General features: G+C 35.9%; 2 protein-coding genes across 2 annotated transcripts; both read right to left on the bottom strand.

The window, feature by feature from the left end:
- Positions 1 to 3,054: 3,054 nt before the first annotated feature.
- On the bottom strand, positions 3,055 to 5,203 carry LOC140776142 (probable glycerol-3-phosphate acyltransferase 3). The gene has a single exon (XM_073119731.1). The coding sequence runs from the start codon at positions 4,902 to 4,904 to the stop codon at positions 3,285 to 3,287; it is 1,620 nt and encodes a 539-aa protein (XP_072975832.1). The 5' UTR covers positions 4,905 to 5,203; the 3' UTR covers positions 3,055 to 3,284.
- A 4,195-nt stretch (positions 5,204 to 9,398) lies between these two features.
- On the bottom strand, positions 9,399 to 14,884 carry LOC140776720 (prefoldin subunit 3). Its single transcript, XM_073120537.1, has 6 exons — positions 14,653 to 14,884; positions 12,792 to 12,849; positions 12,309 to 12,380; positions 9,991 to 10,110; positions 9,780 to 9,881; positions 9,399 to 9,702 (listed from the first exon to the last, which is right to left on the bottom strand). Exons 1-6 carry the CDS (start codon positions 14,796 to 14,798, stop codon positions 9,631 to 9,633), a joined length of 570 nt encoding a protein of 189 aa, XP_072976638.1. The 5' UTR covers positions 14,799 to 14,884; the 3' UTR covers positions 9,399 to 9,630.
- Between the last annotated feature and the right edge of the window lie 1,550 nt (positions 14,885 to 16,434).

Genomic DNA, 16,434 nt, shown 5'->3' with positions numbered 1-16,434 from the left:
TGAGAATAAATATTTATTTTCTATTCTCGATGAGTGACCCAGCTTCGATTCAAACCCTGATCAAAATTAATTTCAAACCTTGTTTTGTTTTTGCCATTTGAGGTGGAGCTGCTCATTTATTTTGATAGCGTTACTCATATTATATAAGTAATTTTGGATTTCCAATAACAACTACATCAATTTTACTGAAATACTATTAAATTCCACTTCTTCTAAACCCCCCCTGAGAACAACATATACCCATCAATGTATCAAGAGTCTTTAAATGTTAATTGTTTGTCTTCATGGCCTCCAACATTAAAGTCTCCAATCCATAACGTTTTGAATTTTCTGCTATCCAAGACATCTCATCATCATATAAAAAAGACCATATACATGCACAATATATTTGTAACACAACCCCATTTACTACTATTACATTGACTACCTATCCTCAAAGTCCATGTTATGATTTATTTAGCTCTATCACCAAAACACACTTAAATTAGGAAAATGTTCTTGAAGAAGTTTGAATATGCGTTTGAAAATTATAGACAGACGAACACCTCGAAAGATAAGGTATACGTACCAATTAAATCACAGAATGATTTCAAAAAGATGTCATTTGAACTCCTCCCATAGATTTAATATATCTTTTGGATAAGAAATTGGAGAGTGCATGGCATGGTGCATTGAAAATTTCATCGTAACCCTACTGATAGTAGGATCGTAACATATCTTGTTGTACGTTCTTTTCAGAAGCTTCTCAATCGTCGGTAAACTGAGAGACATTGAGCTTTCATAGGTTGAGGATATGAACAAGAGAGAGATTAATCATTAACAAAGAAGAAAAATATATATGAAAAGAGCGTGCATGGTGTTTTCAATCGGACTAGTACTACAAATAATAGCATAATAATATAAATCGTACAAAGAGCAACACATCATGCTGGTTATGTGTGCTTTTCAAAGCATTAAAAAATGAAGAAACAAGCATTCAATTATTTTTAACCCAAACTAATTAAAGGGTTTTTCTTTTTTCCAATAGAATTCATTTATACGGATTGGAGTATGCATGGGAACTTCAATAGATAAAGGGTTATAAATCATTTTAGGACTAATTATATGTAGATCCCTAAATTAACTCATGTATATTTTCTGAACTTTCTTTCTTTTTTTTCGGTGACACGTAGACCTCATGAAGTATTGAAAATATTTTAGGCATCTCTTCGGTTAGGTTTAGGTTTTGGCACTTTTTTAATCTACAAAACGTCACGTGCAAGTTATATGACATATTTATTTTTATATTTTAAAAGAATTATGAATAACTAATTGCTCCGGTAATACTATTTAGTCTATATTTTTTATAGTCTAAGAATGCTAGAGGTGGTCGATCATGTATCCTTGATTTAGGCTTATTTTCTGAGAAAGTTGAAACATTGTAACCTGCACTCATAATCTTGCCGCCAGGCATGCTCTTCACTCTGATAAATGTAAAGCTTGGTCTAGCCTACCATTATAATTTTGTGATAATGCCATGAACTATTTGTAATTTAACATCATTTTTTGGGCTATGATTTCATAGGAAGTTAATTGTATTCTAGGCATTTTAGAAGTCAAACTTAAGACTCTAACCGAGTATTTTGTCATGGTACGCTTTTGTTTGGGGCCTGAAATTGGGCTTCTTGTTCCATTATTAGTGCCCATTGATGTGCCCAAAAACCTTTTCGAGCTTCAAAGAAGTTCTTGGATTATAAATTTATAACCCATTTTGTATACTTATTTGATACTGATAGGTTTCCCTATATAAGATGCCCAAAAACACCTTTGAGCTTTAAAGAAGTTCTTGATTATTTGCCTGTGTAAGATAACTGAAAGCCTAACAAATCTAAAACCAAAGCCTACCAAATTCAATATTAAGAAGAGAATCGAATTAAATTCTAATTATAGGTTGATCTAAATTCTCTCTCTCTCTCTATATATATATATATCTGGAGTATGGACTGGAGAATCAGTTTTCAAGAGTTATGTTACAAATATCAAGTACACGCTCATTAGGGTTAATGAATCTCTAGATTTCCCTCTGTGCCAAATTTTTGATTGAAATTGAGGGTATGGAAATACAAGCTTGTATGTATATATATTTGGGGCAGAACAAGAGTAAAATAATAGAGGGGATCGCTCGAGCGCGGATTCAATTCTAAGTTATGCTTAACGTGTTCATTAAAACTGTTTAGATATGCGTCAACACATAGATTGCTCTCGTTATGCTATGCGTCTACGTGTTCGTATTCTGATTTCACCCTACATAAAATATAGTAGATTCACTATAATTTGAATAGATACTATTAGATTAGAGCGTTAATATTATATATGATGGATGTGTTAGCACATGTTCAAGTCCAAGTTGCATTACTATACGGCAATTGTATATATGTATGCATGTATCTCTATGTGTGTTTAATTATAATTCTATAGTCTTCTCCGTGGCAAAGGTTACAGTAGATTAAGACATGCTACTGCATTTCTGGGTTGTTGTCTCCTTCTATCCCTTTCAAGTATGGCCTCAGGAAATTATTTATTCTTTTATGCTGCAAAATTTCTTCTCAGTTTCTGAAATTTCTTTCTTAATATTTGTCATTTTCTTACGTCGAAAAGCGTATCAGAATCATCAAACTAAGTCCTCTTTAACATTTTCAAGTCAATGCATGACGATCCCTTGTAACCTAACGTTACGAAAAGTCTGCACAGTGTAATTGAACTGGGCACAGTGCCAATGGTGGCTGCTCTAACGGTCAGTTTAGATAATGATCTCATTAGTCAAACTTGCTTGCTTTAAATACATTTTTTCTCAATAAGCATATGGTGATGGATCCCATCTTTAGACTATTCCAACAGTAACAAACATTGTCTTTTATGAAATCAAAGAGTTCTCATCTACATTTGAGTCTTGTTGAAGAAAACTCCTCCTTTTCAGATATATCAACAAATTCTTTATTCTCAACAAACATATTCACATTTATTGATGGAAATAGTGAGCAAGTAGGACTGCAATGTTTGAGATCACCAACAAAAGATAAAAGTAAGAGTTTCACATAAAATATATATATTTATATAAGTACAATGGCTTATACAACCTGTGTTTTAATCTAGGAAGCGTACAAGATTCGAAAAATCTATGCATAAAAATTAACAGGCCAAACTAATTAAAAGAGATAAATAAAGGTAGCTAGTATGTAACAAATACCCACTATGTTACATATACTTCACAATGGCCATCCCTAAAGTTTGTAGTTCTTGCAGTTCTAACTACGACTCATGCCCGGAGATTCTCTCATCCTCATGGATGGTGTAACACTTCCATCATTCCCTGCAAGCATCATATACTTATCTTTCCTAGTGAGCTTGGTGCATTCAAACCCCAATGCCTTTCCAATCTCTCTCTGCACATAGTTAGCCATGTCAATGCTGCAAGATTTCCTCATCCTCACACCGCTGGTGTCTATCTTCTCAAGGAACTCCACTTCATAGCACATACTAGGATTCATTAAGTAGTACAATGAATCGAAGCACTTCCATCCTCCGGCGGTCGTCGCGTAGAACATACTAACCTTGGCGTCCAATGCGACCGGAACGATCTCGTCGCTGAGCTCCGTGAAGAGAGGGCTGAACCTTAGAAGATATGGCTCTCTGCAAGTGGTTCCCTCAGGGCACACAACTACGAGCTCTCCTTTGCCTAATAGTTCTCCCATCATTTTCCCATCTGCTTCTCTATTCCTTGTCAATCTCACTGTCTTAATCGGTGCTAGGATCTCTGAGACTCTACTGAGGCTGTAGGAGACTGCTCTGACTGGCTTGTTTAGAGCTATAGAGATGTAGATTGGATCAATGAGAGTCCTATGGTTGCAAGCAAATAGCTGACCTTTGCCTTTCGAGGAATCATCTGAAGCTTTGGAGAAAGAAGAGTAGGATCCTTTGAGCCTCCATCTCATTCCAGTCATCTCTAGGACTGGAGTTGATAGGTTATAAGGGAGGGTTAGGCCAATGAGAAGCCTAAGGATGGCGAGAAAAACACCAAGTGGGAACCACATGAACATCAACAATGTGTTGATGGGAGTTGGTCTGAAGGCCATTCTTCCATCATGGAATACCAATGACCTTGGATATTTTTCCCTAGGCAAAGGGCTCCACTTCCTCTTGACTTTCTCCTCCACCCTAAACAAGTCCTTCACATTCAAACCCTCCAACAACCTCTCCTCTTCCATCAACCCAGTGTAGAACCCCCACAACACCCCCAACTCCCTCCCCACCACCACCTCAACCTCCAGGTAGTCCTTCAAGAACACCTCCACCATCACCCTCGGCATCCTGCTCACACACACCCTCCCCCCACTCTTCCTCAACACCTCGAACCCTTCCAACCCCACCTCCTCCAAGAAGAACTTGGGCAAGACTGCCCTCCCCACCCTGAACCCCGCCTTCCTCACCCCGCAAAAGCTCACCATCACCATCACCTTAATCCCCACCTCATCGCTAACGCAGCACAACAAGGGGTACAGGAGCAAGAGGAGGAGGCCCCTCAAGAACCCCCCGGCCTCCAACGCCACAAGCATGAAGTAAGGGAAGGTGGAAGAAGACCTCAGCAGCCCTCCTTCCAAATCACACACTGTGTCCTCGCTGGAGAGGTCCGCCAGAGGTGGGAGGCCCTGCGACCTTGGGCCATTTCTGGCGACGGTTTTGGGGTGGAGAAAGGAGAGGAGAGCAAGGCACACCTTTTGGGAAATCGTCTTCTTTGCCATTGCTGCAGGATTGTATGATCTGGGGAGAGGCATTTGGGTCCTTAAATAGGTACGAGATATGGTGGGAGATATCATCTCACGCATGACTTCCACATGATAAACGTTAGACTTTGCATGCATCTTCATGCATAGTATCGCGGCGTGATTAGCGAAAAGGGACAAATTGGGAAAGGCGTCTGCGTGTACTCAACAGAGAGATGCTCGGGGAAGTACGTCTTCTCCGGAGGGGTTGGGGGATTCACTGCAAGGCCCGGATGCGGATGATTTAGTGCAGCCAGGGTTGAATTGGTTGAACAACCACTAGTCGGATGACAAGTAACCGGATGCAATAAATTCCTGCAGCGACAGTTGGTGAGGAGGGTTTAGCCCTACATGCCTAACTCTTGCCAATGCGAAAGGAACTCCCTCCTTCCTGAGCTGAAGACTCTTTTGGATTCTATTAACTGCTTTGAAAAGAGCTTCTCACTCAATTAGAAGCAATGATTTAGTTATGTTGACAACTTGAACTCTCTCTCTCTCTCTCTCTCTCTCTCTCTCTCTCATGTTAATCTCAAACTGGGCAGACTTTTTCGACCTATAATTGCAATGGAAATTATATTATAATGAGAGTTTCTTCGGTGCAGTAGAGTTAATTATTGATGAAGATCCAATGGATAAGATCTTTAAGAGTATAATAGGAATGAAAAATATTACCGACTCAGTAGGTAATTTTTTTTAGATATATAATCTTACACATTATTTTTAAACAATTATATTATCTTAATATTTTATTAAGTAAAAGACATATATATCATTATCTGAGAGTATCAAAATAAGGGTATTGATGTCCTTTATAATTAACTTGATGAAAATTTATTATATTTTATGATTTACATATATCTCCAATTAGTTTAAGATTGATTTAAATTAAATATTAATAGATAGAGATAGAGAATTATATTTAAATTAAAGTTTATCTCCAAATCCAAATAATCAAATTTAAATTATTTAATATTAAATGATATCTCCTATAATTAAGGTATAATTATATTTAAGAGAGAAAAATCTTAACGGAAGAAAAAAAAATGGGTAAAACGCTTCTTCTGTATCGTAAAGTTAATTATTTATCGATCAGTTTGATGAAGATCTAATGATTAAGATCTTCAAGGGTATACTAAGAAAATTGGAAAGTTAGGCACACGTAATTAAATTTTCTTAACTAATATACTCTCTTTTTTACGTAATGTAATTTTGGAACCGGTACCGGGTATCAAAACCGACTATTATAGCCGTTAGATTAAGATTATAATTTTTAAAGGTGCATTAAAGTATTTGCTTATTATAATTAGTATTTAGACCTCTAATATACATGGTTTGCATCTGTATGTTTAGTATTTGTAAATGTTTTACTAAATGTTTGTAGAACACTCTCTCGGTTAGGTTAGCACTAACAAAGTTTCGACAAATAGCATCTCACTAAAAATGACTAGAATGTTTTTCTTTTTTGAGTCATAACGATATTCTTTGGTCAAAATCTCAGAGCTAGAAGAGGAAGAAAATTGAGGACTCTCTAACCCTCTTTCGTTTTCTTTTCTTGCTCCTAATCTCAGGTTTCTTCTCGTTTGAATAACAGGAATTTGTTGGTATGAACGGGGGTTCAGGTTGGCAAAAGACTTTTTGGTAACCACATCGATTTGACTGCATAAGTTGAAGAAAATTTGAAGCAAGAAAACATCGTATGTACTTATTCCGAATAATCTTACATTGAAAATCCTCTCTAAATATCTCTATTTTCTTCTGTTCAAATTGCCCCTACCATAAAATACAAAGACCTGCACGCATGTAAAGTATGTTAAACAGTTGTTTGACCATGCTAGAAGAAGACAATTGAACCAATAGGTGTACCTTATTCCGAGCCTTTGGCAAAGATAGGATTACTACGACAGCTATTCACAGCTAATACATTTTTTTGGGTCATCCCATATAGAAAATTGTATATGAGCAGATAAAATGGAATAAGGTGTGTGAGCATTGTCCGAGAAGTCAAAAAAAAAATGCAAGGTAATGAAGGAAGCGAAGGAATCTGCCCTCCCACTGCAGCAACTAAGGCGAAGATGTGCTCCAAAGGCGAGTTTTGTCATCCAAAGCCTCTGAGGCAGAGGTGTCCAAGAAGCATGAGGATTGACCTAAAACCCCACCTAGGTCTTGGGCATCAGTTGCTGCTAGCTCTCACTAGGCTAATAGCACTCAATGGAGCATCTCGGATGAGATACTTATGAAGGTTTGGGCTAGACCGAGAACTATGTGGTCTTCCCAAGTTCTTAGAAAGATGGAAATGCTCGATCTTAGGGAGGTTCCTAGGGCGATGCATCCCCTTGGCAAGGTTGAAGGGCATTCTTGCTACTCTCAAGAATAGCATTGAGGATTTCTCTGTATCGAATGTAGAAGATGGGTTCTATATCTTCTGGTTCAATAGGAAAGAGGATATGAGCTTTGCGCTCACTAAGAAGCCTCTGACAACCAAGAGAATTAAGGTGTTGAACCTGATGCCATGGCGGAACAACTTCCATCCTTCGTCGGAAGCCTTCATCATAGCCCCCCTATCTAGATTCAACTGCATAACCTCCCTAAGGAGCACTAGGAGCTCGAAGCTCTCATTCCGGTGATGGCCTATTTCAGCAAACCTTTTAGGGTTGATAAAACATTACCAGACCTCACGCAGAGCAAGTTTGCAAGGATGAGCGTGAAAGTGGACTTAAAAAAAATATATATCTTAAAATGGTTGTCTGGCTGGGACCTAAATCTAAGAATGCCAACCAACTAAGTAGTGGTATACGAAATCATCTCCTCCTCCTGCTATCTATAATCACATTGGCCGCAAAGCAGACGAGCATAGGCTAAGAGCGAGCCTAAAGTAAAGCCAGAAGGGTCTTATCCCAAGGATATCTTTCAAGACAAGCTAGCATCGACCCCATATAAGGGTTAACCTCAACTTGGTCGAGCAACCCTATGGACAAATATGTGGAGGCGGTCAAGTCCCTTAGGATGGCTCTACTCCCTACTCCCCTTGTGGAGGAGGAGACGGACATGGACCTTGTCGCATCTAGGTCCAACAAGATCGAGTGTTTGCCAACATTATCTGGCTCGAATGCACACACCCATACTACAAGGATCTCTACCTATATCAATCTACTTTGGATCATCCCCATTACTTCTAACTGTCCAACCCTCGTCTTGTAGGATAGCTTGACCTTTTCAGTTTGAGCTAAACTGGTTTGACTATGAGGACAAGCGAATCATGAATGAAGTCTAAAAAAAATAATCCGAGATAACACTCCCCACGACTCCAACACATTCATGCACAAGGTGTGCACTCTGTAGGGGGCTTTACATAGCTAGAACAAGAAGGTGGTGGGCAAAATTGAATCTGAACTGAATAATACTATCCTTTCCATCTAGGATCTTGAGAGGCTCAACGCTCTTAGGCATTTTTTATTTATACTTTTATCTATATTTTTTCGATTAATATTTTCAATAATAAAACTTTTCAGCGTTGTATCCTCTTTTTTTTTTTTTTTTTTTTTTTTTTTGTAAATCACCAAGTTTCTGAACATTTTTTTTCTTTCAATAAACTGCCCATCATTTCAATATTTTACTTAAAAAATTGCCGATCCAATTAGTTTTAGCTAAGTGAAATACTTAATAATTTTATATTTTATTTAAGGCTACAGTAAAATAAATCACTTTTACTATTAAGTTTGGCCTGTAAGACGTTTGGGAAATGAAATTGAAATCAAATCTACTCTGGTCAAAACTCGTCCTAAAGCATTTCCTGGAAGGATTCCAGGATAAAAACATGGTAACATGGTATCTGTCAACTATCAACTGCTATTGAAGTGAAGTTTGGTCACCTCTCTTCCTGGAAAGTGGGAGCTCTTTGACATCTGCGTACGGACGTATGTATGACTTAAATTTTGACTCTCTGGCAAAAAATTTTAACACCTTGAATATTGAATGCAACTCAGCAAAAGCTAATTCCAAGGTTAATCAAGTGACATGGGTTTTCTTTTTCTCCACCATTGGGTAAGGTTTCGCAATCAAGATAATAATAGCTACTTGTTTATAAACCAAAATTACCAACAATAAGCATACATTCAAAGGTGGCGAATTTTTACTAAATAGAACTTAGATTTAATATAATCAAGTTGAGGTCATATATGAGTTTTAAACAGATAGTATTCCTGTTTATCATCTAAACTCGATCCAACCCAACTGTTGCCCGTCTATTTAAGCATGTTGAATATGTCAATCTCCCACATTGTTTAAGAGCCAACAAAAAAATAAGGCACAAAACAACCACAATAACCAAAGACTAACTCAGTCTTCCTACTTGGTAGATACAAGATGGGATATGTACCTGTAAGTCACAACACTTGTTCCATTCTTGGATGCATCATGACCAACACCAATATCAACTCATCAATTCAGTATCCCAGAAGTGCTACTGAGGCTAACAAAGAAACAACACAAATTTCGTGATATAGAAGGGGGAACTAGATAATCGTCAGTCTCAGAATAGTGAGAAGGGCATTTCTTTTACCTTGAAAGTAATTAACATGAAAATTACTTACTTCATAATAGTTGAATCTAAGATCTCGTAAAATTATGAGGCCCGATATGTTTTACAGTCTATCGAGAATAACTTACTCCACAACAAACAAAAAGAAAAAATTGAGAGAAAGATAACAGACATGTCAGAAGAATATCCATCGACAAGGTAAGGAAAGGAAAAAAAACACTACCAGCAGGAAAAATGAAAAAGCAACCGGATGAACACACTCAACAAATGCTTCTAAGCAGATATGGTACCATTTTAGGTTTCTTTGAGAGCTTGGTTACTTCTTCGCTGATGAACATCCCAGTTGTACACCCGAGCAATGGTAACCTGCACAAATATAATTTCATATTTGTGATTTTCTATATACAGTTTTAAATTAATAAAGAAGTTCAGAACCAGATTACCTGAGTGATAGTCACTTGATCTCTCAAGAACTGCAGATCGGCAACAAGGACTTCAGAACTGGCTTTAGCATTTTCTAAGTTCTTCTTCAGAAGAGACTCGGCCTGCAAAGGGTTCTAATGAATTAGCACTGGCAAATCCCTTTTTTTCTTTTTCTTTCCTGCTAGAACTATGTGCAATATCTAATCTAATGTAGGTATCTTTCAAACCAACCTCTTCACAGGAGTACTCCAGCATCACATTTGCTCCCAACCAGAGACACACTGAGTCCGTATCCTCAATTCTTGCACGTGAATAAATTCCCTCAGATACTTCAAAATCAGCAATCAGAGCCTGTATAAAGCAATTAGGAAGCTAATGATATGAGACTGCCTGGAAACTACGGTTATGGAAACCTTTGAGCCTAGAAGTATGAATCTGTTGAGGACATAAAACTGAAATATAAAGTATAAACATTCACTGGATGATTTTTTTTTTTCACCAAATTTGAGCTTCTAAAGTTGTGACAACATAATCCTACTATACCAAGGATAAAAAAATAAAGATTCCTGAATAATTATTAGAGGGAAATGCCTAGCAAAGGTGGAAATATTGCATTCAGGAACAGTTAGTAATAGAGTACATGTGAGCACAAAGACCTTCATGTTTGCATTATAACCAAAATATATCTTGACAATAGTAGATAGTGATTAACCACACTCTGCTGCAAATTTTCTTCATGGAAAGACCGCATACTTTGCAAGCATATCACTGCTGTCATATAGCGATAAAGTTCCCACTAGTTTCAATCAAGATATGCAATGTTAATGTAATAAGCCAATACCATTTTCTGATTTGGTATCTGTTACAAGCTCCTGATAACGAAAGTTACTGCACTTTCCACAACAAAAATCTCAATCCCATTTGAACATACATCAGTCATCTTCTTGGCCAACAACATGATTTTGAAGAAAACTATTTATCTCTGGCTGATTCCAATTCATCCTATTGGCATAGAGACAAAATTACGTGGAAAATGGATAACTCACATGAAAGAAATATAATTACAAAAACTAAAACCGATGATCATGACTAGTATTTAAAAATTAATAATAACCAAAGCAATATGCAAACTATAAAAACAGTCACAGTGATAAGTTCTAATTAGTTGCTAATCTTGCGCACATTTATGTCCTTATATTGATGTAAATGTGGTAGCAAGCAAAATGAATACTACAAAAGCTGCTTCAAACTGAACCAATTTTCCTATTTCTTTTACTTCAGAGCAGATCAAATTGGAAATTAAAACTCCCCTCCTACACTGCTTCCGAAAGATAGTAAAAAGTAATACTTCCATATTGTAAGATAAAATGAGAAAATATGAAATTGCGTTGCTGAAATATCTCATCACAAGATCAGGAAAAAGAAGGATTCCACATTTAAAAACAATCTGTAGAACATATATGCGGACCAAAAATGATTTAAAAACAAATTTTGAAAGAGGAATTGACTGTAAAGCATGTATAGGTATACGAGATCAGATACGATACAGATATGCCGATATGGATAAATATATTGGCTACATATCCTAATATCATATTCTTATTTTTCAACATATATATAGTGAACTTGTGTACTTGTATTTTCTTTATTGAGGAATTACATATTATTGTTGTGTATGACAGTTCATATAAGGAGACCTCAAATTTATCCATTAAAAGAAACAATATTCACAACAAGGGTACAGTATATTAAGTAGTATATTACTAACTAAGATGTAAGATAAACAAAAGAATTCAATATATAAATTAGAAGAAATTGACCGGTGTAATAAAATTTCATAAGAAATGAAAGTAACAGTCTCCTACAATTGACTCGTGTTGATAGGAATCTCGGAAATATCCAAGAAGTATCTGAGAAGTATCTGAGAAGCATCCACAACAATAATTTTATTTTTAAAAAACCGGAGAATTTAATGAAGTATCTGACACATATCCAAAGGTATCCGACGAGTATCACATCTGATATGGATATGGTGAGTATGGAAATATCTGTGTTTCTTATGTGAAAAAAATCAATATGGTCCTACAAGAGCGCCTAAAAACAGAACCCAAAAGGTAGTGAAAAAAAGAACATGAAAGTTATATGAATAAGGCTTTCTAGAGTCATGTACCAAGTAAGTTACAAACATGTATTTAGTAACATCACAAATAGAGTAAAGTAATATCCAAAACATACTTCTAGGATAAGGAATTTATGTCATGATCATAATTAGAATCTGAAACCCAGAGTACTATTAATCTGCTAGAAGTCAAGTCTTTACATGTAATAAGGTGGAGCGCTCCTCCTTGACAACATGCTTATGATATCCCATATAATATTTCACAAATTAACATGATATAGGCATATCACTGGTATATGAAGATGATTGCAGAAATCTAACTCCACGAGAATGTCGGGAAGATAACTTTACTTGCTAATATCACATTCAGCAATTATTCCATGCCAATAAAAAGATGTTAATATGAAGTACCAAAGAAAATGAGACGAACCTCACCAGAACCCTTTTTATCTTGTAACGTGGCAACAATATTCAAGCACTTCTCGATATCCGGAATTTTTGCCTGAAACAAAGAAAAGTAAAAACATCTTTGCTTTTGAGCCAACAGTTCATGAAAACAACTGATAATAAACCATAAACAGGACAATATTAGAGGATAGCTTATACTTCCCCCAACAAAGCCTCAAAATGATTATCTCAATATGAAAAGAAGATACTGGGAACTTCACACTTGAGTATTGCCTGATACTTTCCTTTAAAAAGTATGGATATGTGCTGATTCTCACCACCAAAGAACTAATTTGAACTTTTTTTCCCTAATATTGTCTGATGACGTCCAAAATTTCAAATATAAATTGCTATATACATCTGATAGCAAATTTTCTTTTGAGAGGAAATATGAGACATTTGTACTGAAAAACAAATCTGGTAGAAATTATGAATCGCTTTGGCCAGAAAAAGAAGAGAAATGCACCTGAAGATCCCTTTGTTGAGCTAGAAGTTTCATCTCCACTATCTTATACTGCTGAAGCCTGAGAAAGAAAAAAAGGAAATTAAGTTCACAAAAAATCTAACATTATTAAAGTAACACTAGAAGAGACCTTTGGAAGAGCACCAAAAGTGATGGGCAACCCTGACAAATTAATATCATGTATTCATGTCCCAGAGTACATCCTAACCTGAATCATCTTCCCAACCTCTTACTCTCATGAATATAAGACCAACAAGTAGAAGATTGATTTTTATAATGTAAGATACTTGACTCTATATAGGATTGTAGGGATCCTCAAAAAGGAAAGCTAGTGATATCATTTAAGTTCCCCAATTCTTTATTGGTTCAACCTGATTGCTTCCATATACATGTGTAGGGCTAGAGAGCACCCATTCAACCAATTAGTGAATTGGTTCTACAAGGGAGATATCAAAGAGATACCCATAAGTCGTATCTAGCACTAGATATGCATGACATACATAAGGGCATTTTGGCATTACTACTAGAGTAGAAAAAGTGCAGAAAAATGATTGAACAAATGAAAGATTAGATGCTCGCATATCAAGCACTAGATATGCGCGACATAGATGAGAGCATTTTAGCGTTACTACTAGAGTAGAAAAAGTGCAGGAAAATTATTGAACATATGGACCAAATGAAAGCCTATTGCTCTGCAGCATATTATACTACAAATTTATGAAAAACAAGTGGTTATCTGACCATATAGTATCAAATTATGTTAAGTCATGAAACCTATTAATCACAATTCAAATTTATTACACAGTAGAGATTCTTCCCATCTACCTTTTTAATCAGATCAATGAGGTACAGAAAATTCTAACAAGAGGCATTTGAAATTCTGGTACTTCTCCACAAAAAAAAAAAAAATTTAAAAAAATTTAAAAAAACTTCAGCAGAGATAAACAATGTCAAATCAGGATCAATGCACTTGAGAAGAAAAAAAAAACTTTGATTGGCCATAGAAATTAATATGATTAACTTGATCAATATTAACACAACTTAAGATCATTGAATGCCCATTTTTATCTCATTTTCGAAAGAGTTGATCAATAAAATAGGGGTCCTTTAATTATCATCTCAGCAAAAAGCAGGGGCTAAGCAACACTATATATTAGTGTCCATAGTGAACAAAAATTCCACGTACATATAGTAAAACATCCAGTTGTCCCTTGATCTGACAAAATTGGAGCACGAAAATTGCTGATGTTTTGTTAAAAAAGGAAAAAGATGGCAAATAAAAAAAAGACCAATTGAAGAGTTATATTATCTTAGTTGCATTCTCACATCTTTCGCATTGATTGAGAGAATATATATAAAGTCAGTATTTTGGACGTTGCTGAACAGAAAACTGGATCACCCACAAGGTTGCTAACATCAACCAAAACCTACTATTTTTCCCGAATATTAGCAATAAATCTCATAATCTGATATGTGAATCTACAGATCAGATAGCAGAGATAAGATTATTTACGACAATCGAAAGATGTCCATCCAACTAGAACTCCACCAATCAAGCTTGCGCAAGTCCACCAACTGTAGTACCAGACAATCAGTCTCAACGAATCCATTGTCATAAAATTTGGAAAAGAAGGACTACAAGAAACCATTGACCTAACCAGCACAGTAACTTAAAAAAGGTAGGATTTTACAGGAAAAGAAAAACCAAGGAAAACGAATTAGACAGGCACTACAAAATCCAACCAAGAAATAGAACAAAAAAATACTGCCAAAACCCAGATGGGAGATGGATTCTCCAGCGATCATTAAGGGGGGGGAGATCAAAGAAACCAATATAAGCGATCAAGTCGAATAAAGAAGGGACCTTTCTTGAAGGAGAGCAAGGGAGGAGTTCACGTCGAGGCCCGACTGCTTGAGGTAGATCTCCACATCCTCCACGAAGGAAGCCGCCGGGATACCCCTTCTCTCCGTGACGCCTTGGGGAGAAGAAGAGGAAGCAGAAGCCGCCATTAAAGAGGGCAGTCTCTCGCTCGCTCGATCTCTCTCAATTGGCCGTGAAGGGTTTTCTCCGAGGAAAGTCCTGTGACGTCTTTCATTAGAGTTATATTGGTCGATCCCGTCCGTTGGATATAGCAAAGCTTCTGCTGATTTCCGAACACTATTTTGCACATAAACCCTTCGTTAAGGCCAAAGTTTTGAGGAAAGGCCACCAAATTGTGCATGCAAACGGATCGGGTATTACACGATCCGACCCTGTCCGCACATGGGGATGATAGGATAGTAGGATATGATTTGAAAATTTTCTATCCTACCCAAATTATGTCCAATGAAGATGACATGCACTACAACTAGAAATATATAACGCCTTGCTTGATTTAAGACTAAGCCTCCAACTTAATTAATTAATTTTATTTTTTAGTTTTTATTTTTAAAAAAAATAAACTTAGTTAGATATAAAAAAAATTAAAAAAATATTTAGTTACTGAAACCAAGTAAAGAATTCTTAAATTAGTTTAGGGCGGGTTCCGAACTCCAAGCAAACAAGGCTTAAGAAAATGTGCATAGAATGCGAGTATAGAAGTCTCCTTGATAGGGGTGAAAACGGGTCGGATTAACTCCGACCCGACCCGCTATCCGATCCGACTCGGATCGGATTCAAATAAAAAATTTCTATCCGATTCGGATACGGATTCGGATATGGATAGAATTTTTGAAAAAAATTCGGATACGGATTCGGATATGGATAGAATTTTTGAAAAAAATTCGGATACGGATTCGGATACAGGTCGGATATATTTTCAGATTCGGATACGGATATCGGATATCCGTTTACCCGCATTTTTTTTAAATGATTTACAGTTTTTAGTTTGCTTATTTAAATAGTAAATATTAATATTGTTACTAATAATACTTTATATATTATTTATAGAGATTAATTTCCCTAATTTTATATATTTGACATTAAAAAAAATTATTTGTTGTAAAAGTCTTAATAATTTTGTGTTAATTATATCTAAATAAAATATTATAATTATTTTAAATTCAATTAATATCCGTTTAAGATCCGATCCTTTATCCGAAAATTATCCATATCCGTTTAGTTGGGATCTGGTTTTAAATTTTACAATCCGTCCAATATCCGTATCCGAATCCGTATCCGGACTAAAAATATGGATCCGGATACAGGTTGAGCATCAAAGACCAAAATCTGCAATAGAGCAGAAGGGAGGGGCGACCAAGTACCAAACTGATTAACATATTCCCTATGTTAAGGATCATTATAGTATTAAAAAATATAAGAAAATATATGTTAAAAAGATTGCAAGAGGGTATTATACATAAATTTTCCTTTGAATAGCACACATTGCTATCATTTAAAATGATTATTTTTAGTCATCAAATGGCATCACTCTTGCCTAATGACACTATGATTAAACATATATATATATATATATATATATATATATATATATCAAACCTACACTTGTATACATCACTTGAAATGTCGTTACAATAATCACTCAGTCAGCTACTGCCAGTTTAAATTTAATTAGAGTGTTTTTTAAAGATTAAATTTATGATGTAGGGTAGAATAATAAATACTTATAAGATTGAGTGTTAAAAAAATAATAATAAAGGGGGCCCT

Source organism: Typha angustifolia, chromosome 14, assembly GCF_048772165.1.
Source record: "Typha angustifolia cultivar Huaian chromosome 14, ASM4877216v1, whole genome shotgun sequence".
Classification (NCBI taxonomy): domain Eukaryota; kingdom Viridiplantae; phylum Streptophyta; class Magnoliopsida; order Poales; family Typhaceae; genus Typha; species Typha angustifolia.
This window is presented reverse-complemented; position numbering and strand designations above follow the sequence as displayed.

Excerpts from the sequence above, each read along its gene's own strand:
- LOC140776142 (XM_073119731.1), bottom strand. The coding sequence starts at position 4,904 with ATGAAGATGCATGCAAAGTCTAACGTTTATCATGTGGAAGTCATGCGT.
- LOC140776720 (XM_073120537.1), bottom strand. The coding sequence starts at position 14,798 with ATGGCGGCTTCTGCTTCCTCTTCTTCTCCCCAAGGCGTCACGGAGAGA. Across the intron at positions 12,381-12,791 it reads CTCAACAAAGGGATCTTCAG|GCAAAAATTCCGGATATCGA; the intron begins GTGCATTTCTCT and ends TCTTTGTTTCAG. Across the intron at positions 10,111-12,308 it reads ATAAAAAGGGTTCTGGTGAG|GCTCTGATTGCTGATTTTGA; the intron begins GTTCGTCTCATT and ends TGCTTTATACAG.